The sequence below is a fragment of the Lytechinus variegatus genome, chromosome 1 (genome assembly GCF_018143015.1).
Source record: "Lytechinus variegatus isolate NC3 chromosome 1, Lvar_3.0, whole genome shotgun sequence".
NCBI classification, from domain to species: domain Eukaryota; kingdom Metazoa; phylum Echinodermata; class Echinoidea; order Temnopleuroida; family Toxopneustidae; genus Lytechinus; species Lytechinus variegatus.
This window is the reverse complement of record NC_054740.1, coordinates 66,605,388-66,622,088: the sequence shown is the minus strand read 5'-3', so window position 1 is coordinate 66,622,088 and position 16,701 is coordinate 66,605,388. Positions and strand designations below refer to the sequence as shown.

The following is a 16,701-nucleotide window of genomic DNA, read 5'->3' as shown; positions in this document are numbered from 1 at the left end:
GGTATTAAGGTACCTATTGCACTTGCATGCACCGACCCCCAAATGATTCTCAAGCAATTCTCAAACAAATCTCAAATGATTCTCTATTAATTTCCAAACAATTCTCTAGCATTCAATCTATAAATTGGTTTGCTCCGTGAATACGGACAGAGTACTTTTCCTGTACTCTCTGAACACTAGATACTTCTGTAAGAATATCCGGGCGATGTTTTACAACAAGTTGATTGTGACTTTCATGCTTGAACACCAAAAATGACACATGGGGGCCCGTAACACAAAGCTTAGCCATGATTGTAGAACATTTTTCTACGAATGATTGCATTGACTACAATGTACTTTACTCAATCGTGAAAAATCAAGCGTACGATTAATCGCTAACCTTTGTGTTACGGGACCCAGATCAAATAGTAGATATGCAGTAGTGTGCGTTCTGTGCGCATGATCTTACCAGTGCGGTGATGCGTTAAATACCGCACCTAATGAAAATTAATTTTGATTCTACGTTGCACTTAAAACTTTGTGACCCCCCCCTTCGATGTGTCTAGAATTGAGAAAGAAAGAAAAAGTCCTTTGCTGGTGTAGCATAATCTGAAACATTTCAATTTATTTTTTTCTTGGCCAGTCAGATGCAACGATATCAATTGCATTTGACAATTTTCAGCCAAAATCAGGCCTAGTCAAAATCACTGAAAAAATTGTCTAATTCAGGAGTTTGTGCTATAAAGAAAGGAATAGTATTCACCCAGTTTACATGCATGCATGCGACCTCTTTAATCATGTAGTATGTCTTTTATAGAGATGGTTATGATATTTACCATACTTAGGAAAATCATCATTTGCATGCTGCTATATGTTCTAATATTGAAATGCATAAAAATAAGTGGACATGCAATTAAAATGTCATATATTCCTCAAGAAATATCTTGAGATAAAACATTTCAAGTTATGAAGTATAATCATAATATGCATGTATATGTACAAAGTATTGTATTTTGCTATGCAAACCGTTCACCCAGGGAAAGTGGTCTGAATATGCAGCCTAACATTCCTGCCCTTGACTTTGCTGCAGAAGGTTCCTCTTGATTGAAACAGCAAGTTGTATTTGTGTTAGTCTTTTTAAAGTCAAGACCTAATGATGAAAAAAATTTCAATCAGGGTCTGTGCCTGTGGACTAAATGTGCTCGTGCATGCATTCTCTGTGCAGTAAGAGAGTATTCTATGATTTTTGTGCCATTTCTTTTTATGCAAAAAAGCAAATTAAAAAAAGAAATCCTATACTCTTCTGCATTATTTCCTTGTGCTGTATACATGTATTCATTTGGGCTGAGTCGCAAGTTTCAACTCTACTGTATGTTTTTGCAGATGTGCATGTATGGGTTATAATAGCATACAGCGGTGGTTTTGCAACTAAAAACATCGGTATTACTAGATGGCAGTTGTAAATTATAAGTCTGCCTAATCAATGGTGATAAAATTATTAGTTTATCTTATATATTTTACACAATAACGATAATATATATTTAGTAGCAGTGGTAGAATAAAATGTGAATGACATGGATGTAGATGATGCCGGTACTCCCTAGTTGTGAGGCCGCTGGAGGAAACCTTCTCCCATATATTTTGTACACCTGACTCAGCCAAGGCCAAGGCTGGTAAAATGTGGCCTCGACTACATCCCCGGTTAATTAATTTGTGGCATGCTGTCATAAAAAAAAAAATAAGTCAGACAATAGTGATCGCATCTATTGCAATATATTGTAATGGTGTATGATTATACCTCTATTTTGTTATAAAATATATAGTTGGTCGGGCCAAATTATTTTATTTTCTTCATAATGTAGCTGTTTATAAGCACAATTAACATAATGCCGATAGATATACCGGTAAATATCAAAACAATTTTAAAATCATTACACATTGGGGTATTTACCACAAGTATACATGTGAATTTATTTGTAGAAGTTTTTGTAATTGTCAGAATCATTAAAGATAACATTTTTTGTAATGTCCTTGAATATCATAGAATCAGACTATTACCCAGTAAAATACAATATCCCGCTGTCCATGTTTGTACAAGAATGGAGTGAGTCCCATAAATAATCAGTTGTATGAAAAATGGAGAAATTGATATCATTTTCATTCAAACCATCTTAACCTCTTGAAAATAATTTCATTTTAAGTACAGTGCATGCTTTCCACAGAACCTTGTCCAAGTCAAATGATTGAATTCTTAATCGTCAGGGAATTTTTGGGGGAAAGTCATTGCAAATACATGTAGTTTTAATTTTAAGATATTTTCAAAATGACGTAATTATATATCTGCTTTTCCTAGTATTATGAAATTGGTACCTGTGTAGGCCCTGCATCAAATGACACATTGATTGTCTAGTCATGGAAATGTATACAACTTTTGTGCATTTGTTTGTCAGGGCATTTTTTAGTTTATAAACCTAATTGATACAGATCATACAAACTGATCTTCTTCCACTTGAGTACTTTGGCTGAAAGTGTCAATTAGTGAGAGCATATCCCTTCAGAAAATTGGAATATTTGCTAGAGTGTGAGGTCGAGACAGACTTATTCAGTGATTTTGACACTGCAATATTCAATCTTACAGTGATTTGACACTGTAGTGTTCATTCATACAGTGATGTTTACATTGTAATATTCAATCTTTTAGTGATTTAGACACTGTAACATTAAATCTTTCAGTCATTTTGACACTGTAATATTCAATCTTACAGTGATTTTGACACTAATATTCAATCATTTAGTGATTTGACCCTGTCATATTCAATCTTTATTTGATTTTGAGACTACGAAATTATTCCACACACAGTTGTTCAGCTGACAGTTTCACTGGGCGAGAGTAAATTCCTTCAGCTGCCAGAGGAGACCAGCGTGACTCTTCACGCCTTTGTCCTCCCTGACGATCAACCTTACACCTACCAGTATCAGGTGGTCACTCAGCCAGAGGGCAGCTCTGCACAGATGTCTTCAGATGATCCAGCCGAACCACAAGTTACCATCTCACGGGTGACCGACTCTTTCTTTATTTTTTCCATGCTTGTTTTCATCATTCACAATCGCAATCAAATATATGAGAATCCTGGTAGCCGCGTGCACTTCCATCGACTTGTGGATACAATGCGCAGCCATGGGTCTTGAAAAGCACCCTAAACACCGTATTTTCCATATTCTGAAAATGCAACCCTTAACAAGTATTGGCGTGTGAAACCCTACCCTTAACAAGTATTGGAAGCAAAACAATACCCTTGGCAAGTATTCCCTAAATTGAACTCCTAAACAAGTACCGGTATAGCAATATTTTAGTTATGTCACAGACGTCGGTTGTCGGTTTAGCTTTACTTACATCATTGAGTTTAGTACTCTAAACATGTTGTGTTGTTTGTTAGGGCAAAAAGTACATCCTTTATAAAACATTTCAGTCTTAATTTTTTATACCCTCGCAAATTTAACCCTAAACACATAGCTTTCGTAGCGAATATAGATACCTTTTTTTCATTATTTTAGTGTTTTTTGACACCCTTATTATGTTACATACGTAACATGCCCTATCTTGAAAAAGACATCCTTTTTACATGTTTTTGGGACCGCGCATGGTATCCACTCGTCAATGTAAGTGCCCCCCCCCCCTCGGATGAGAATAAAATGATATGAGATTATTAAAGAAAATATTACATGTGGAGAAAATCTCTCATTAGTATACCCCAACAAAAAGCTCGATTCATTACAAATACCAATATTTTACTGTGAAGACTGGTGAAAGTGTAGGCCTATATGAATGAATACACAATATAGGCTATACTTCAATACAATATAGAGAGTAGGTGAAACAAGAATAGACTGGAAGGTACCCAATTTATTTTGAAAATGCTTATTAAAATTGTCAAATAAATACAAAAACATACTAGTAATTTATCTTCAAAGAATCTTTTTTTAGGGTTACATTTTACATCATATGTTTGAGATGAGACTTGTAGATCTGCGGATTAATCCTTGTTCTTCCCTGCCCTTTGGATTCATTGTTCAATTGAATACTTTTTTTTTCTTCAAAATTCTCGCTCGCAACACATGCTAATAACCTATAGAGAAAAGTAAATTAGTTGAACTGCAAGAGCTCTAATGAATGTTTGTGGGCATGTATCATGAAATACACAACCTACGATAATGTGATTTTAAATTCCAATATCTACCCCCCCCCCCCTCTCTCTCTCTTCCCGTAGTTGATAGCTGGCATTTACCTTTTCAAGTTGTCAGTTGTGATTTTAATCGTGACAACCTTTCCTCTTTCTCTTCCCTACCTCAGTTGATAGCTGGTTTTTACCAGTTCAAGGTTTCCGTGGAGGGGTCAAGGTCATTTGGTGCAGGTCAGGTCAACGTGACGGTCATTCCCCCGCCTAGAATCAATCAGCCCCCGTAGCGGTCATCCAGCCAGCCATGCAGGTGGTGCTGCTACCAAACTCAGCCACCATATTAGATGGATCTGGTAGGTTTAACCCTATCTAGTCCGGGGTATTGTGGGAGAACATATGGCCGGGATTGGGGGCCTCCCAGGGCCTACCTTGAGATCTCTGCTGTCAATCGCGGGATCTTGCCAAAAATTGGCACGCAGGTTGCCTTTGACATAGTCTACAAAATTCTAATCGTTGAGCCCCCCCGCCTAGATATTGTTGATAATAATGATTATAGGCATTTATACATGTATAGCATTATCTATTTAGAGATAATTTATTCTGAAGAACACAGTTATTGTTACCCCTAGCTTTAGCTTGAGCTGCCTTCCAGGGGATAATGATCCTAATAGATTTGGAGGTCATGAAGTCAAAGGTTACAGAGGTCATATCATACATTGAAATATCTCATTCTCGTAATAATTGAGGGTTCATCTTTAACCTCGGCTCATGTATGCACAAGTGGGATGACAATGGTGCTTTTATTTGGGGGTCAATGGTCAAAAGTCAGGAAGGTCATTATGTTTATATTAGCTGTGTTTTAAATATACTCTTGGTCTGGCAATGGCAGAAACAATTCAGATTCCATGCAGTTGAGAAATTCATCTAGTTGAGTTATGGCTATCTTTTTGCCAACCCTTGACATATCGGTTCTGTTACATTTGCTCCTGCAACAATCGCCCTGATTTAAATTCTGCATGTTATAAGCAACACATAAAATCTATCTCCAAAACTAAATGAACCCAAATCATTACAAGATCAAATTCAAAATCCTCCTTACCTTCAAGGCTGTGCATGGTTTAGCTCCAGGATACGTGACCTCCCTTATAGAACAACACCGTGTACGCCCTGGCTTGCGCTCATCTGGTACTGGTGTCACTCTTCATGTACCCATCACACACCTAAGGGGATTTGGAGACTGTACCTTTTCTTCTATTGCTCCAAGCCTTTGGAACTCCCTCCCTTCTTCACTTCGTGCAATTGACAGCTTAGAACTCTTTAAACCATCTCTCAAAACTCACTTATTTCGGCAGATGTGTAGTGATTAACTTATTGGATGAGCCTGCACCTATGAATGTTTTTTTATAGATATGTGGCGCAATATGAATGCTGTGGATCATCATCATCCTTATCTTCACATTATTTTGAACCAGAAACTCTATTATAATCCTAACTCTAATCCTATGTCCTCTAAGATATTCAGACTGGAGCAAGTGTCATGCCACTGATATATCATTGACAGTATTGTACATTATGTCTGGTTATGTTTGACAATATATTTCCTGTGTGCAGGAAGTACCGACGATGATGATGACAGGATAGCAAGTTACAGTTGGAATCAAGTCAAAGGACCGTTGAATGACCATGAGATCAGTGGTGACCAAGATACCTTAGAATTGACCGATCTCAAACCGGGTGTTTATCTCATCAGGTAGGTGTTGAGGTTTATATCCACTTGGTCCAATACTACTTTTTTGAGTGCCACTTGGTCTAATGCTACTTGGGCTAGTGTCATTTGGTCTAATCCCAAATCGTCAAACAACATTACAGCTGTATGTATTGGGTCTACTATAAGTGATGAATAATTTCCTCTTGGTATAGGACCACTTGGTCTAATATTCAATCTCCAAACAACACTTTGGATTCATGTATTTAGTCTACTTTTAGTTTGGAATGATCATCATTTGCCCCAATCACCATCAATCTAGTTTGATATAGTCTTATTCCAAGATCTTTAAACAACACTGTTGATGACTGTATTTGGTTTACTATCAGTTGTCATCTGCTCCAATCATCACTTAGTCTATCCAAGTGAGGTAACTTAGTTTGTCTAAAGATCAGACTGTCCTTGTATGTACCATACTTTTCTCCATGTTTTATTGTCTGTTGATTATTTGGTTCATTATGAGTTTGTTGTTACAAATTAACTTCAAATTGGTGTTACATTTGAATGGCAGGGTAATATTGTACATGTATATCAATGTTTTTTTGTGGAATCTTTACGGTAGTACACTAAACAAATATTCAATGATGATGAAAACTATGAATCCCAAAGAAGACATGAATATTTTGTAAGAGAGAGCAAGATATTGTTTATAACAATATTCTCTTTTTGTCTGTCTGCAGGTTGACTGTTACAGATTACGATGGAGCTTCTAATTCTACCATAGCAAATGTCACTGTTAAAGAAGGTATTTATATCATTTCTCCTCTTTTTCTTTATCCCTAGATATAATATTTTGGGTCAACTATTAATGTTATGGATGAATAACTGAATTGGAAACACTAAAGAAACCCCTCCTATTAAGAAACCATATGTAGTACATATATGTTTATTTTCAAGCTGGATAATGATATATCCTGTAAAGAAATTAGAGATCTCTTTCCATTGAAAGCTGTATAAAATTTGAATGTTAGCGATTGTATAATCATAATTATTTCTGAATTTTGAATATATAGAGGAGGATTATAAACCTCATGCCCAAGCTGGTCCTGATGTCGAGATCAAGCTTCCTGTAGACTTCACAACACTCAACGGTTCCAAGAGCAGTGATGATCACGGTATTACCAGCTATGAGTGGACCAAGATGACTGATAGAGTGGCTGATATGACAGTAAGGATCCCTGTTTTTGTCTCACCTGCGAAGCAAAGTGAGACTATAGGCGCCGCTTTTCCGACGGCGACGGCGGCGGCGGCGTCAACATCAAATCTTAACCTGAGGTTAAGTTTTTGAAATGACATCATAACTTAGAAAGTATATGGACCTAGTTAATAAAACTTGGCCATAAGGTTAATCAAGTATTACTGAACATCCTATTAGAGTTTCATGTCACATGACCAAGGTCAAAGGTCATTTAGGGTCAATGAACTTAGACCATGTTGGAGGAATCAACATCGAAATCTTAACCTGAGGTTAAGTTTTTGAAATGTCATCATAACTTAGAAAATATATGGACCTAGTTCATGAAACTTGGACATAAGAATAATCAAGTATCACTGAACATCCTGCATGAGTTTCACGTCACATGACCAAGGTCAAAGGTCATTTAGGGTCAATGAACTTTGGCCAAATTGGGGATATCTGTTGAATTCCCATCATAACTTTGAAAGTTTATGGATCTGATTCATGAAACTTGGACATAATAGTAATCAAGCATCACTGAACATTTTGTGCAAGTTTCAGGTCACATGATCAAGGTCAAAGGTCATTTAGGGTCAATGAACTTTGGCCAAATTGGCGATATCTGTTGAATTCCCATCATAACTTTGAAAGTTTATGGATCTGATTCATGAAACTTGGACATAATAGTAATCAAGCATCACTGAACATTTTGTGCAAGTTTCAGGTCTCATGATTAAGGTCAAAGGTCATTTAGGGTCAATGAACTTTGGCCGAATCGGGGGTGTCTGTTGAATTACCATCATAACTTTGAAAGTTTATTGGTCTAGTTCATTAAACTTGGACATTAGAGTAATCAAGTATCACTGAACATCCTGTGCGTGTTTCAGGTCACATGTCCAAGGTCAAAGGTCAATGAACTTTAGCCGAATTGGGTGTATCTGTTGAATTACCATCATAACTTTGAAAGTTTATGGATCTGATTCATGAAACTTGTACATAAGAGTAATCAAGTATCACTGAACATCCTGTTCCAGTTTCAGGTCACATGATCAAGGTCAAAGGTCATGTAAGGTCAATGAACTTTGGCCATGTTGGGTTTTTTTGTTGAATAACCATCATATCTCTGTAAGTTTATTGGTCTAGTTCATAAAAAGAGGACATAAGAGTAACCATGTATCACTGAACATCTTGTGCGAGTTAGAGTAGTATGCAAAGTCAGCACTGCTGCTATATTGAACCGCGTGATGCAGGTGAGACGGCCAGAGGCATTCCACTTGTTATGAAATCTGTCACCTTACCCTTGCCTGTAACATCTAAGAAGAATTACAATCACCTCATGATTGTAATTAGTGACACTTATTACGATTGATTCATGGTTGGCCATTGACTTTATAGTAAGGCCAAGTCAAGATGAATGACAGTTGTGGTAAAGAATCCAATAAAATGACCACCCAAGTGTCTGTTTGCTGTATGGAAACAAAATGTGTGCCAAAGGATTCTTGAAAAAATCACGTAATTATTGTGTAACTAGTGAAATAAGCATGGGATTCAGTCAGATGTCAAGTATTTTTCAAAGTAATGATAATGCACTGTCCCACATGTGCCTATCTGTGTTTGCGACCTACATTGTGCTTTTATCAGACTTTCTTGTGAAATCAGTGTTTTCTACAACAACTTTTGATTATCATTCATTGTATAATTGATTATATCTCTTATGGTGTAAAGACCATTGACTTCCAGGTATGTTTTTTAATAATATAATAATAATGATGATGATGATGATATCATGATAATAATAGTAATAATAATAATAGTAATAATAATAGTATTATTGATTATAATAATTGCTTCATCGCCACTTCTTCTTACACAACATCTGAGTAAAAATCCTTTTAATTGGTGACATCATCACTGCCATATATGTGATTAAATTATATCGTTGCCTTTTCAAAAATGTAGGGATCTTCATCCAAGATACTTCACCTTACTGGGCTAGAAGAGGGAACGTATGTCTTCAAGTTGACTGTCACTGATGCTAAAGATCAAAAGGATTCTGATACAGCTACCGTGATTGTCAAACCAGGTCAGTAAACTTGTATTTTGATTGCCATGGTTTAGTGAAACATGGGTTGACTTAGACCACACTTTAATGCAGTGCCAGTTTTCACCTGATTCTCCAATTGAAAATTATTCTTATCCTCCCGCACCTCAACGGATTAGTTGAGTCGTGAATTGTGAAGAGTACAAAAATACAAGAGATATGAATTTTAATGAATTAATTTGTACATTATAATTGCCATGAATTTGGAAGAAATATTATGATGCAAGCATTCCACAGAAATGTGTTTGAAATTGTAGTTTAGACCAAGGCTAAACCTAGGTTTAATTATCAGAATACAACCAATGAGGCACAGCAATCTCATTTTGTAACCAATTCTATTTTAAAAAAAAAATCTGTGAGTGTTATCATGTACATGTGAATCTGCATTAGGACAGTCTTTTGGAACACAGAAATCTGAAACGTCGGCTTAATTGGAGTCTGCTGTATTATTTTTCTTCATGAGTATACATTGGTGCATCTTTTCGTGAAAGCTTGAACACTGAAAACAAGGGAGTTTGCTGTGGGGTTCCAAGTACAGTGTTAAATTTTTGGTGTTGGATTTTAAAAATTTGAAGATCATTGGTTCTCCATCACAGTATTTGATCTGAACTTTATCGATTGTTTTCCTCAGAACACAATACCCCTCCTTCTGCGGATGCTGGACCTGATAAGGAGCTTATGTTACCTTCCGATACCACCTCTCTGGACGGGAGTGGTAGTACAGATGATCAAGGCATAGAATCCTATCATTGGGAACAAGTTAGGTAGGACATATTCCAAGGTTTATATTTTTTGTACTTCTATATATTAAACTTGGGAGGAGGAGGGGGGGATGCTGGGCCTAATAAGGAGCTTATGTTACCCTCTGATACCACCTCTCTGGACGGGAGTGGTAGTACAGATGATCAAGGCATAGAATCCTATCATTGGGAACAAGTTAGGTAAGACATATTCTGAGGTTTATATTTTTTTAACCCTATATAACTTGGGAGTGGGGGTGCTGGGCCTAATAAGGAGCTTATGTTACCCTCCAATACCACCTCTCTGGGCGGGAGTGGTAGTACAGATGATCAAGGCATAGAATCCTATCATTGGGAACAAGTTAGGTAAGACATATTCTGAGGCTTATATTTTTTTTACCCCTATATGACTTGGGAGTGGGGGTGCTGGGCCTAATTAGGAGCTTATGTTGCCCTCCAATACCACCTCTCTGGGCGGGAGTGGTAGTACAGATGATCAAGGCATAGAATCCTATCATTGGGAACAAGTTAGGTAAGACATATTCTGAGGCTTATATTTTTTTACCCCTATATAACTTGGGAGTGGGGGTGCTGGGCCTAATAAGGAGCTTATGTTACCCTCTGATACCACCTCTCTGGGCGGGAGTGGTAGTACAGATGATCAAGGCATAGAATCCTATCATTGGGTACAAGTTAGGTAATAAGATATATTCTAGGTTTATAACATCATTATTAAATCCATTTGCCAAATAAGGAGTTGACACTTCTCTCTGATACCACATGCCTCAATGGGAGTAGGGTATAAATGATAAGGGCCCCGTGCCATAAAGAAATTGTGATAATGGTAATTTTTGCTATTCTGGTAACTTTCAGGGAAATAGTACCGGTACTCAGCAGCCAAACATAATCAAGATTCCTGTAATGAATTTGTCTAATGGTTCAGTATCCATTATCTTGAGTTTAGTAAACAAGCTTCAAGGTTTAGGTCAATGGCAACAAGTAAGGAATGACATGTTTCTTGTCAAAATATTCACTGTACAAGACATCTTAGTAGGTGAATTAATAGATCAAAGAAAGAGGCATACATGCATGTTAATAACAAATCAAGTCTGTATTACCCGCTGCTGTACCATAAGTAGAGCCCAGGTGATGTATAAACAGAACTGTCCCCAACGATGTCATTTTAATCTATATTCTCCATCTACACAGTGGTCCAAGTGATGCTGTATTGACCAACCCTGACCAAGCAACGGTAGATGTGGCTGGACTTGGTGAAGGGGCTTATGTCTTTAGCTTGACCGTCCAAGATGGTCAGGGTGTATCGGACAGCGCGCAGGTCACTGTTACTGTAAAGAGAGGTAAAGATATGAATAGAAAATTGAAGAGAGAGAAGGGGAAAGAGAGACAGAGAGGGAAAGAGAGAGTGAGTGAGTGAAAGAAAGGGGAAGGGACACATGTGCAGGTCACTGTTACTGTAAAAAGAGGTAAAGATACTTGTATGAGTGGAATGTCAGAGATGCCTTGTTCAAAGACCAGCATTGTGTGAGATGTTAGGAAGGAACCATGACTCGATGGGAGATCACCAGACATTGTGTGTAATATAAATGAGAATAAGCTGTTGTACATTTGTGAGAAAGAGATTTGGGGGGAGAGTCTCATGCCTAATTCGTGAGAATTGGCCTGTCTGGGATATAGATGGTATAGAGAAAGGGAGAGAGAGAAACAAAGGAAAGGGGGGTTCAGATGATCTTAATCATTTTACTTGGTTTGATGTTGCTGTGTGATTCTGCCAAGTGCTCACATTATGCTAATGAGAGCAAAGCATGCTTCTCTTTTATAATGGTCAATTATTTTGTAGCCAGGAAGGAATCATTTCTTCCACTACTCCTATACAAGCTTTGTTATGCAGCGGTGGGGTGCAAAAGATGCATGCCTCATAATCTTAAGAATTGCCTATTGCACATACAGATTAACATAGCTAAGTCAAAAAAATTCTCATCTGTGCTCCCTCTATTTCCCAATTTGCTATCTGCGCCCCCCTCTATTCCAAAATCAGTAATTCAGTCCTGATATGTAAGTGTAAATCTTATGTATAACTTGGAAAATCTTTTTTGTTGTTTTGATGCTTAATCAGAGAGAAATCAACCACCTGTTGCTAGGATTGGACCTGATCAAGAGCTAATCCTCCCTTCAACATCGTTAGAGGTTGATGGATCCCAATCCTCAGATGATAAGGGTATAGTTTCTTATCTCTGGACGAGGAGTAATCAAAGTCCTGCTGCAGGGGTAAGGATGATGATGATGGTGGTGGTGGTGGTGATGATGATGATGATGGTGGTGTTGGTGGTGGTGGTGGTGGTGGTGGTGATGATGATGATGGTGTTGGTGGTGGTGGTGGTGGTGGTAGTGGTGATGATGATGATTGTGATTATGGTGGTGGTGATTTTGGGGATGATGATGATGACGACGATGATGATGAAGGTGATCATGATGATGGTGATGATGATGATAATGACGATGATGATGATGATTCAATGCTCAATTCTCACCTTGTTCTGTTTCATCTAGGTGGTTGTTGGAAACTCTAATCACGAACCAATCCTTCGAATGGTAGACCTTGTTCCAGGGCAGTATAAATTCACTCTCAATGTCTCTGATGCCAAGGGTGCGTATGGCACAGATACGACTGTCATCACAGTCAAGGAAGGTATGTCACCTAGGCATCTCATTGTTATAAGCTACTCAAATCCTTGCATCTGATTGGCTGAGAGTAAAGTAGTCAGGGAAAATCACTGACACAACTGTTTATGGAAAACTCACCCAGAGTTTATAGTGTTTAAGATGAAATTGTTGGAATGAGCAATAACCTCAATGTGAATATATTATCATATAATTCAAAATTTAATTCAAGGCAGTTCTGACATATTTTAATCAAACAACAAATTTTGAAATATTGATAACTAAATAATGATGTACATGTACTATGCTGAAAATTGCCCTTAACAATGCAGCACATATAAAGCGCACATGAGCATATATATGAATTATAGCATTAAAATGAACTGTCATGTTACAGAATGCCTTGTTTTTTCCATATTTATTGCAGATATTAAACTTTTCTACCATAATCATGATATGAAGGCCAGCATAAATTGCTATAAAAGTGCCTCATTGTATAGAAGTGATATACAGTTTGCATGGACAATATCAATCTTGATGCTGAATCCAAATTGTGTCAATATTTTCAAGCTGTTTTTTTATCTTTTTTTTTCAAAGCTACTGGTATATATATGTTTGGGACTGAAGGTCATTGTACCATTGATTAATCTTCTATCATCATAAACATACACATTTTGTATTTGTTTGTATTTCCCACAACAGACCCCCACATCCTCTCTCGGGTTCAGATTGTGTTTGATGAAGATATCACATTGTTTACTGAGCAAGATAAGGTAAATACTACTGTCATAAAGTGTATCCTTTTACATTGACAATTATTTCACTATTAACATGTTCACAAACCAATAAATGCTTCCATGATTTGATGCAAGCATTCTGTCCAATTGATTGAATTATCTATTATCACAATACCTAGCTCAAGTCAGGTGTGTGTTCGTAAGTTACGATTGACATTACAAATGACTGGTGAACCTTTTTTTAGGTAATAAAATCAACACCAATAAAGTTCTTGTGTACATGTAAATCATCATTTAACCGCAAGAAAGGGTCATCAGTTGTTCCCAAAGTCATTCGTAAATCACAAACAGCTTTATGAAACACCCACCAGGGGCCCGTTGCAGAAAGTGTTGCGTTTAAACGCAAGTTAAAAAGTCACGTAAGTCCCAAATGCGCGCTGTTGATTGGTTGAAAATCCAGTTGCGCATGATTTTTAGAGTTGCGATTGATTGCAACTCTTTCTGCAACATGCTCCTGATCTTCTCCTCGCCATTAATGCATGCACACCAGGACCCTGTCTTACAAAGAGTTATGATTGATCCAATCGATTGTAACACTGGAAATCCATCAGTGTCATAATTTTTTCAACAGGAAATTTGCACAATGTCCTTTGTAAAAAAGAGAAGCACAGTTAATTTTCAAGAACAGAATGCTGGAAAATATTCTGAACAAACATGCGTGATAGATGTTGACGTGGCTGGCCATCCATAGTTGCGATTGATTGGATCAATTGCAACTCTTTGTAAGACGGGCCCCAGTTTAGATTTGAATTCTCTAAATATCTGTTTGTTTTAACTTTTGATAACGTTATTGTCTTATGTTTAACATGCTATTAGGAGTTCAATTTAATACAATTTAGTTTGAATTTATTTTGATCAGTCAGTAATCTCTTACAAATTCCAGTTGCTAAGAAATCATGCAGAGAGCGGGCCTTTGCTCATGCAGGACCTAGCCTGTGGAATTCTCTCCCACACATTCTGAAAACCCAGACTTCAGTGACCACCTTCAAGGGCAACCTGAAAACATACCTGTATAAAAGTGTTTTTTGATAGACTTATTGTTCAGACATGTATTACATGTATATGTAAATAGGTTTTGTTGTTCTGCTCTGAAGCGCCTTGAGCATCTAATCAAGATGGAAAGTGCGCTATATAAATCTTATGTATTATCATTATTATTTACATTTTTTTTCTAATGCTTGGCCCTTCTTCCGAAGAGTATAATGTGTGTAATCAAATTTGAGTATTTCACAATCATGCGCACCAATATTCATTTTTGTACAAGGCCTAAATGTACTTTTCCTTGTGGGTGAACAATTTTTCAAGATAGCATACACTGCAAGTGAGGATTAATAAATTAAAAACAAATACTTGACTGAACAATGAATCCCAATCGCAGGGAAGATATGGATAACGATCAGTGAGGTCCAAAGAAAAGCTGTGTTTCACTAATGTTTGCATTCGCTTAGACAGGGTTCCCAGCCCATCAGGGAAAGTTATTTTACTTTTTTCCAGTCAGGGAAATAGGAATTCGATTTAAAAAAAATAGCTCAAATAAAGGAAAAATGCCTCGAATGAGGGAAAAATCAGGGAATTTTGATAAGCCCGAAAGTGGAAAGCACAGTAGTCAATCAGACTCTGTAATGTTTTGTTGCATGTCAAAAACAACATCCATTGAATGGCCTATTTTTGTTGTACTAATAAGATTTACGTTATTGTTTTTATACTAAAAATACATGTAACTCGCTGCAACAACTTAGAAAACGTGCAAAACTGGGAATGGGTTTAAAGAATATCAGGGAAAAATAAGGGAATTTGTTTTTTTTTTAGTTGGAAACTCTGTGTTAGAATAGGGGAGATATCAAAATACAGTCCCAACTTGCACGGAAAGATTGCAGGGGAAAGAAATACACAGGGGCTTGGGGAATTTCTGCTTCTGGTATGCTGAAATGAAACCTGGGGGGTTCACAAAGATTTAGTATGACTTAGGTCCCACTAAAATGCTGACGCGTACATGCTATGCAACGTGCAATCTTTTTTATCATTGCGCAGTAATGCACGTCCTCTTGGCATGATCTGACCAATGCTGTCATGCGTATTATACCGTGCACAACAAGACATTTATAAAGTGCGACTCCAAGTCAAACTTAAATCTTTGTGAAACACCCCCTGGAAAATATAGAAAGCCCCAGAAAATCTTCTTCTTTCACTGCAATGTTAATTAAAGCTTATCCAACGTCGCAGATTTAGGCTGGAGGTCGTAAAAAGTAACCGTCGAAAATAAAATATTAATTTTTGCCTAAAGGATTGTGAAATTCACAAATTGTAGAACGATCCATGCGTAAATATGTCTCCTGTTATAACAAGAACATCATATGGAATTTTGTCAATTCACAGAATGATCTGATAATGCCACTTGCTGTGATGCTGGGAGTCAACAATGGTGATGTCATCATCCAAAGAATTGCATTAACAGACAGTAAAATGTAAGTTTATAACTGCCTTATTTAATTGACTAGTCACCCCAAATTTCTCTCTTGTGATAATTGGCCTTATCTCAATTCGTCCGGAGACAGGGGCACACTTCTAGAGTGGGTTGCACAAAGCTTGGTGATTGATCATACAGTTGATTTGTATGGTTGATTGCATATATTGATTTATAAAGCTTTTGGTTATTTTCATATGGAGGATGTATCATCAGACACCTCATTCCATATCCTATTATGTAAAAATTATATTTTTTTATTCATCATGTTCTATTTAAAGATTAAATCTTATTCTTATGAAATTTATATGATATTCATATTTTGGAGATCTGCCCGCATATGACTTTATGAATTACAAACATTAAAAAATGCATATATCTCTTTAATATCTTTGATTGATTTTCATCAAACCCTCACCGATATTTTCTCTATGTTTTCTGTTTTTATTGAAACCAACTTACAGTCGGGGTGAACTTGCTTTTGATACGTTGTATCCTTCACTTTAGTTTTGTTCATGTTTACAGGCTAAAGGTTGAGTTTCTAGCATTCAACAAAACATCTCATAAACCACTCCCTGGACCCGAGGTCTTAAAGAGATTGAAGAGCAAAGACATTATGTCACAGTCAGCATTACTCAAACATAGTATATTAGAGTATGACACAGTAGGTAAGACAAACGTAAAAATAACAGTGTTTCATAGCTTCTGTTTTCTTGTATTTTTCCAACGAGTGTGTTTGAAATTGCTTTGTTTATGATTCTTAGATTATGGGAAATAAAGTAACAGGTTTTTTTTAGTGATTAGGTAGAAACATTGCACTA

The 16,701-nt window shown here is 36.9% G+C and overlaps 1 protein-coding gene across 1 annotated transcript in view; it reads left to right on the top strand.

The window, feature by feature from the left end:
- Nucleotides 1–16,701, top strand: part of LOC121420277 (dyslexia-associated protein KIAA0319-like protein) — a 68,004-nt gene that overhangs the window by 39,314 nt on the left and 11,989 nt on the right. The window contains 14 exon segments of the mRNA XM_041614855.1: nt 2,840–3,036; nt 4,331–4,439; nt 4,442–4,510; nt 5,769–5,907; nt 6,603–6,667; nt 6,936–7,090; nt 9,059–9,182; nt 9,832–9,964; nt 11,150–11,298; nt 12,075–12,226; nt 12,509–12,647; nt 13,322–13,392; nt 15,793–15,881; nt 16,406–16,548. Of these exon segments, the coding sequence (XP_041470789.1) occupies nt 2,840–3,036; nt 4,331–4,439; nt 4,442–4,510; nt 5,769–5,907; nt 6,603–6,667; nt 6,936–7,090; nt 9,059–9,182; nt 9,832–9,964; nt 11,150–11,298; nt 12,075–12,226; nt 12,509–12,647; nt 13,322–13,392; nt 15,793–15,881; nt 16,406–16,548 (1,734 nt within the window).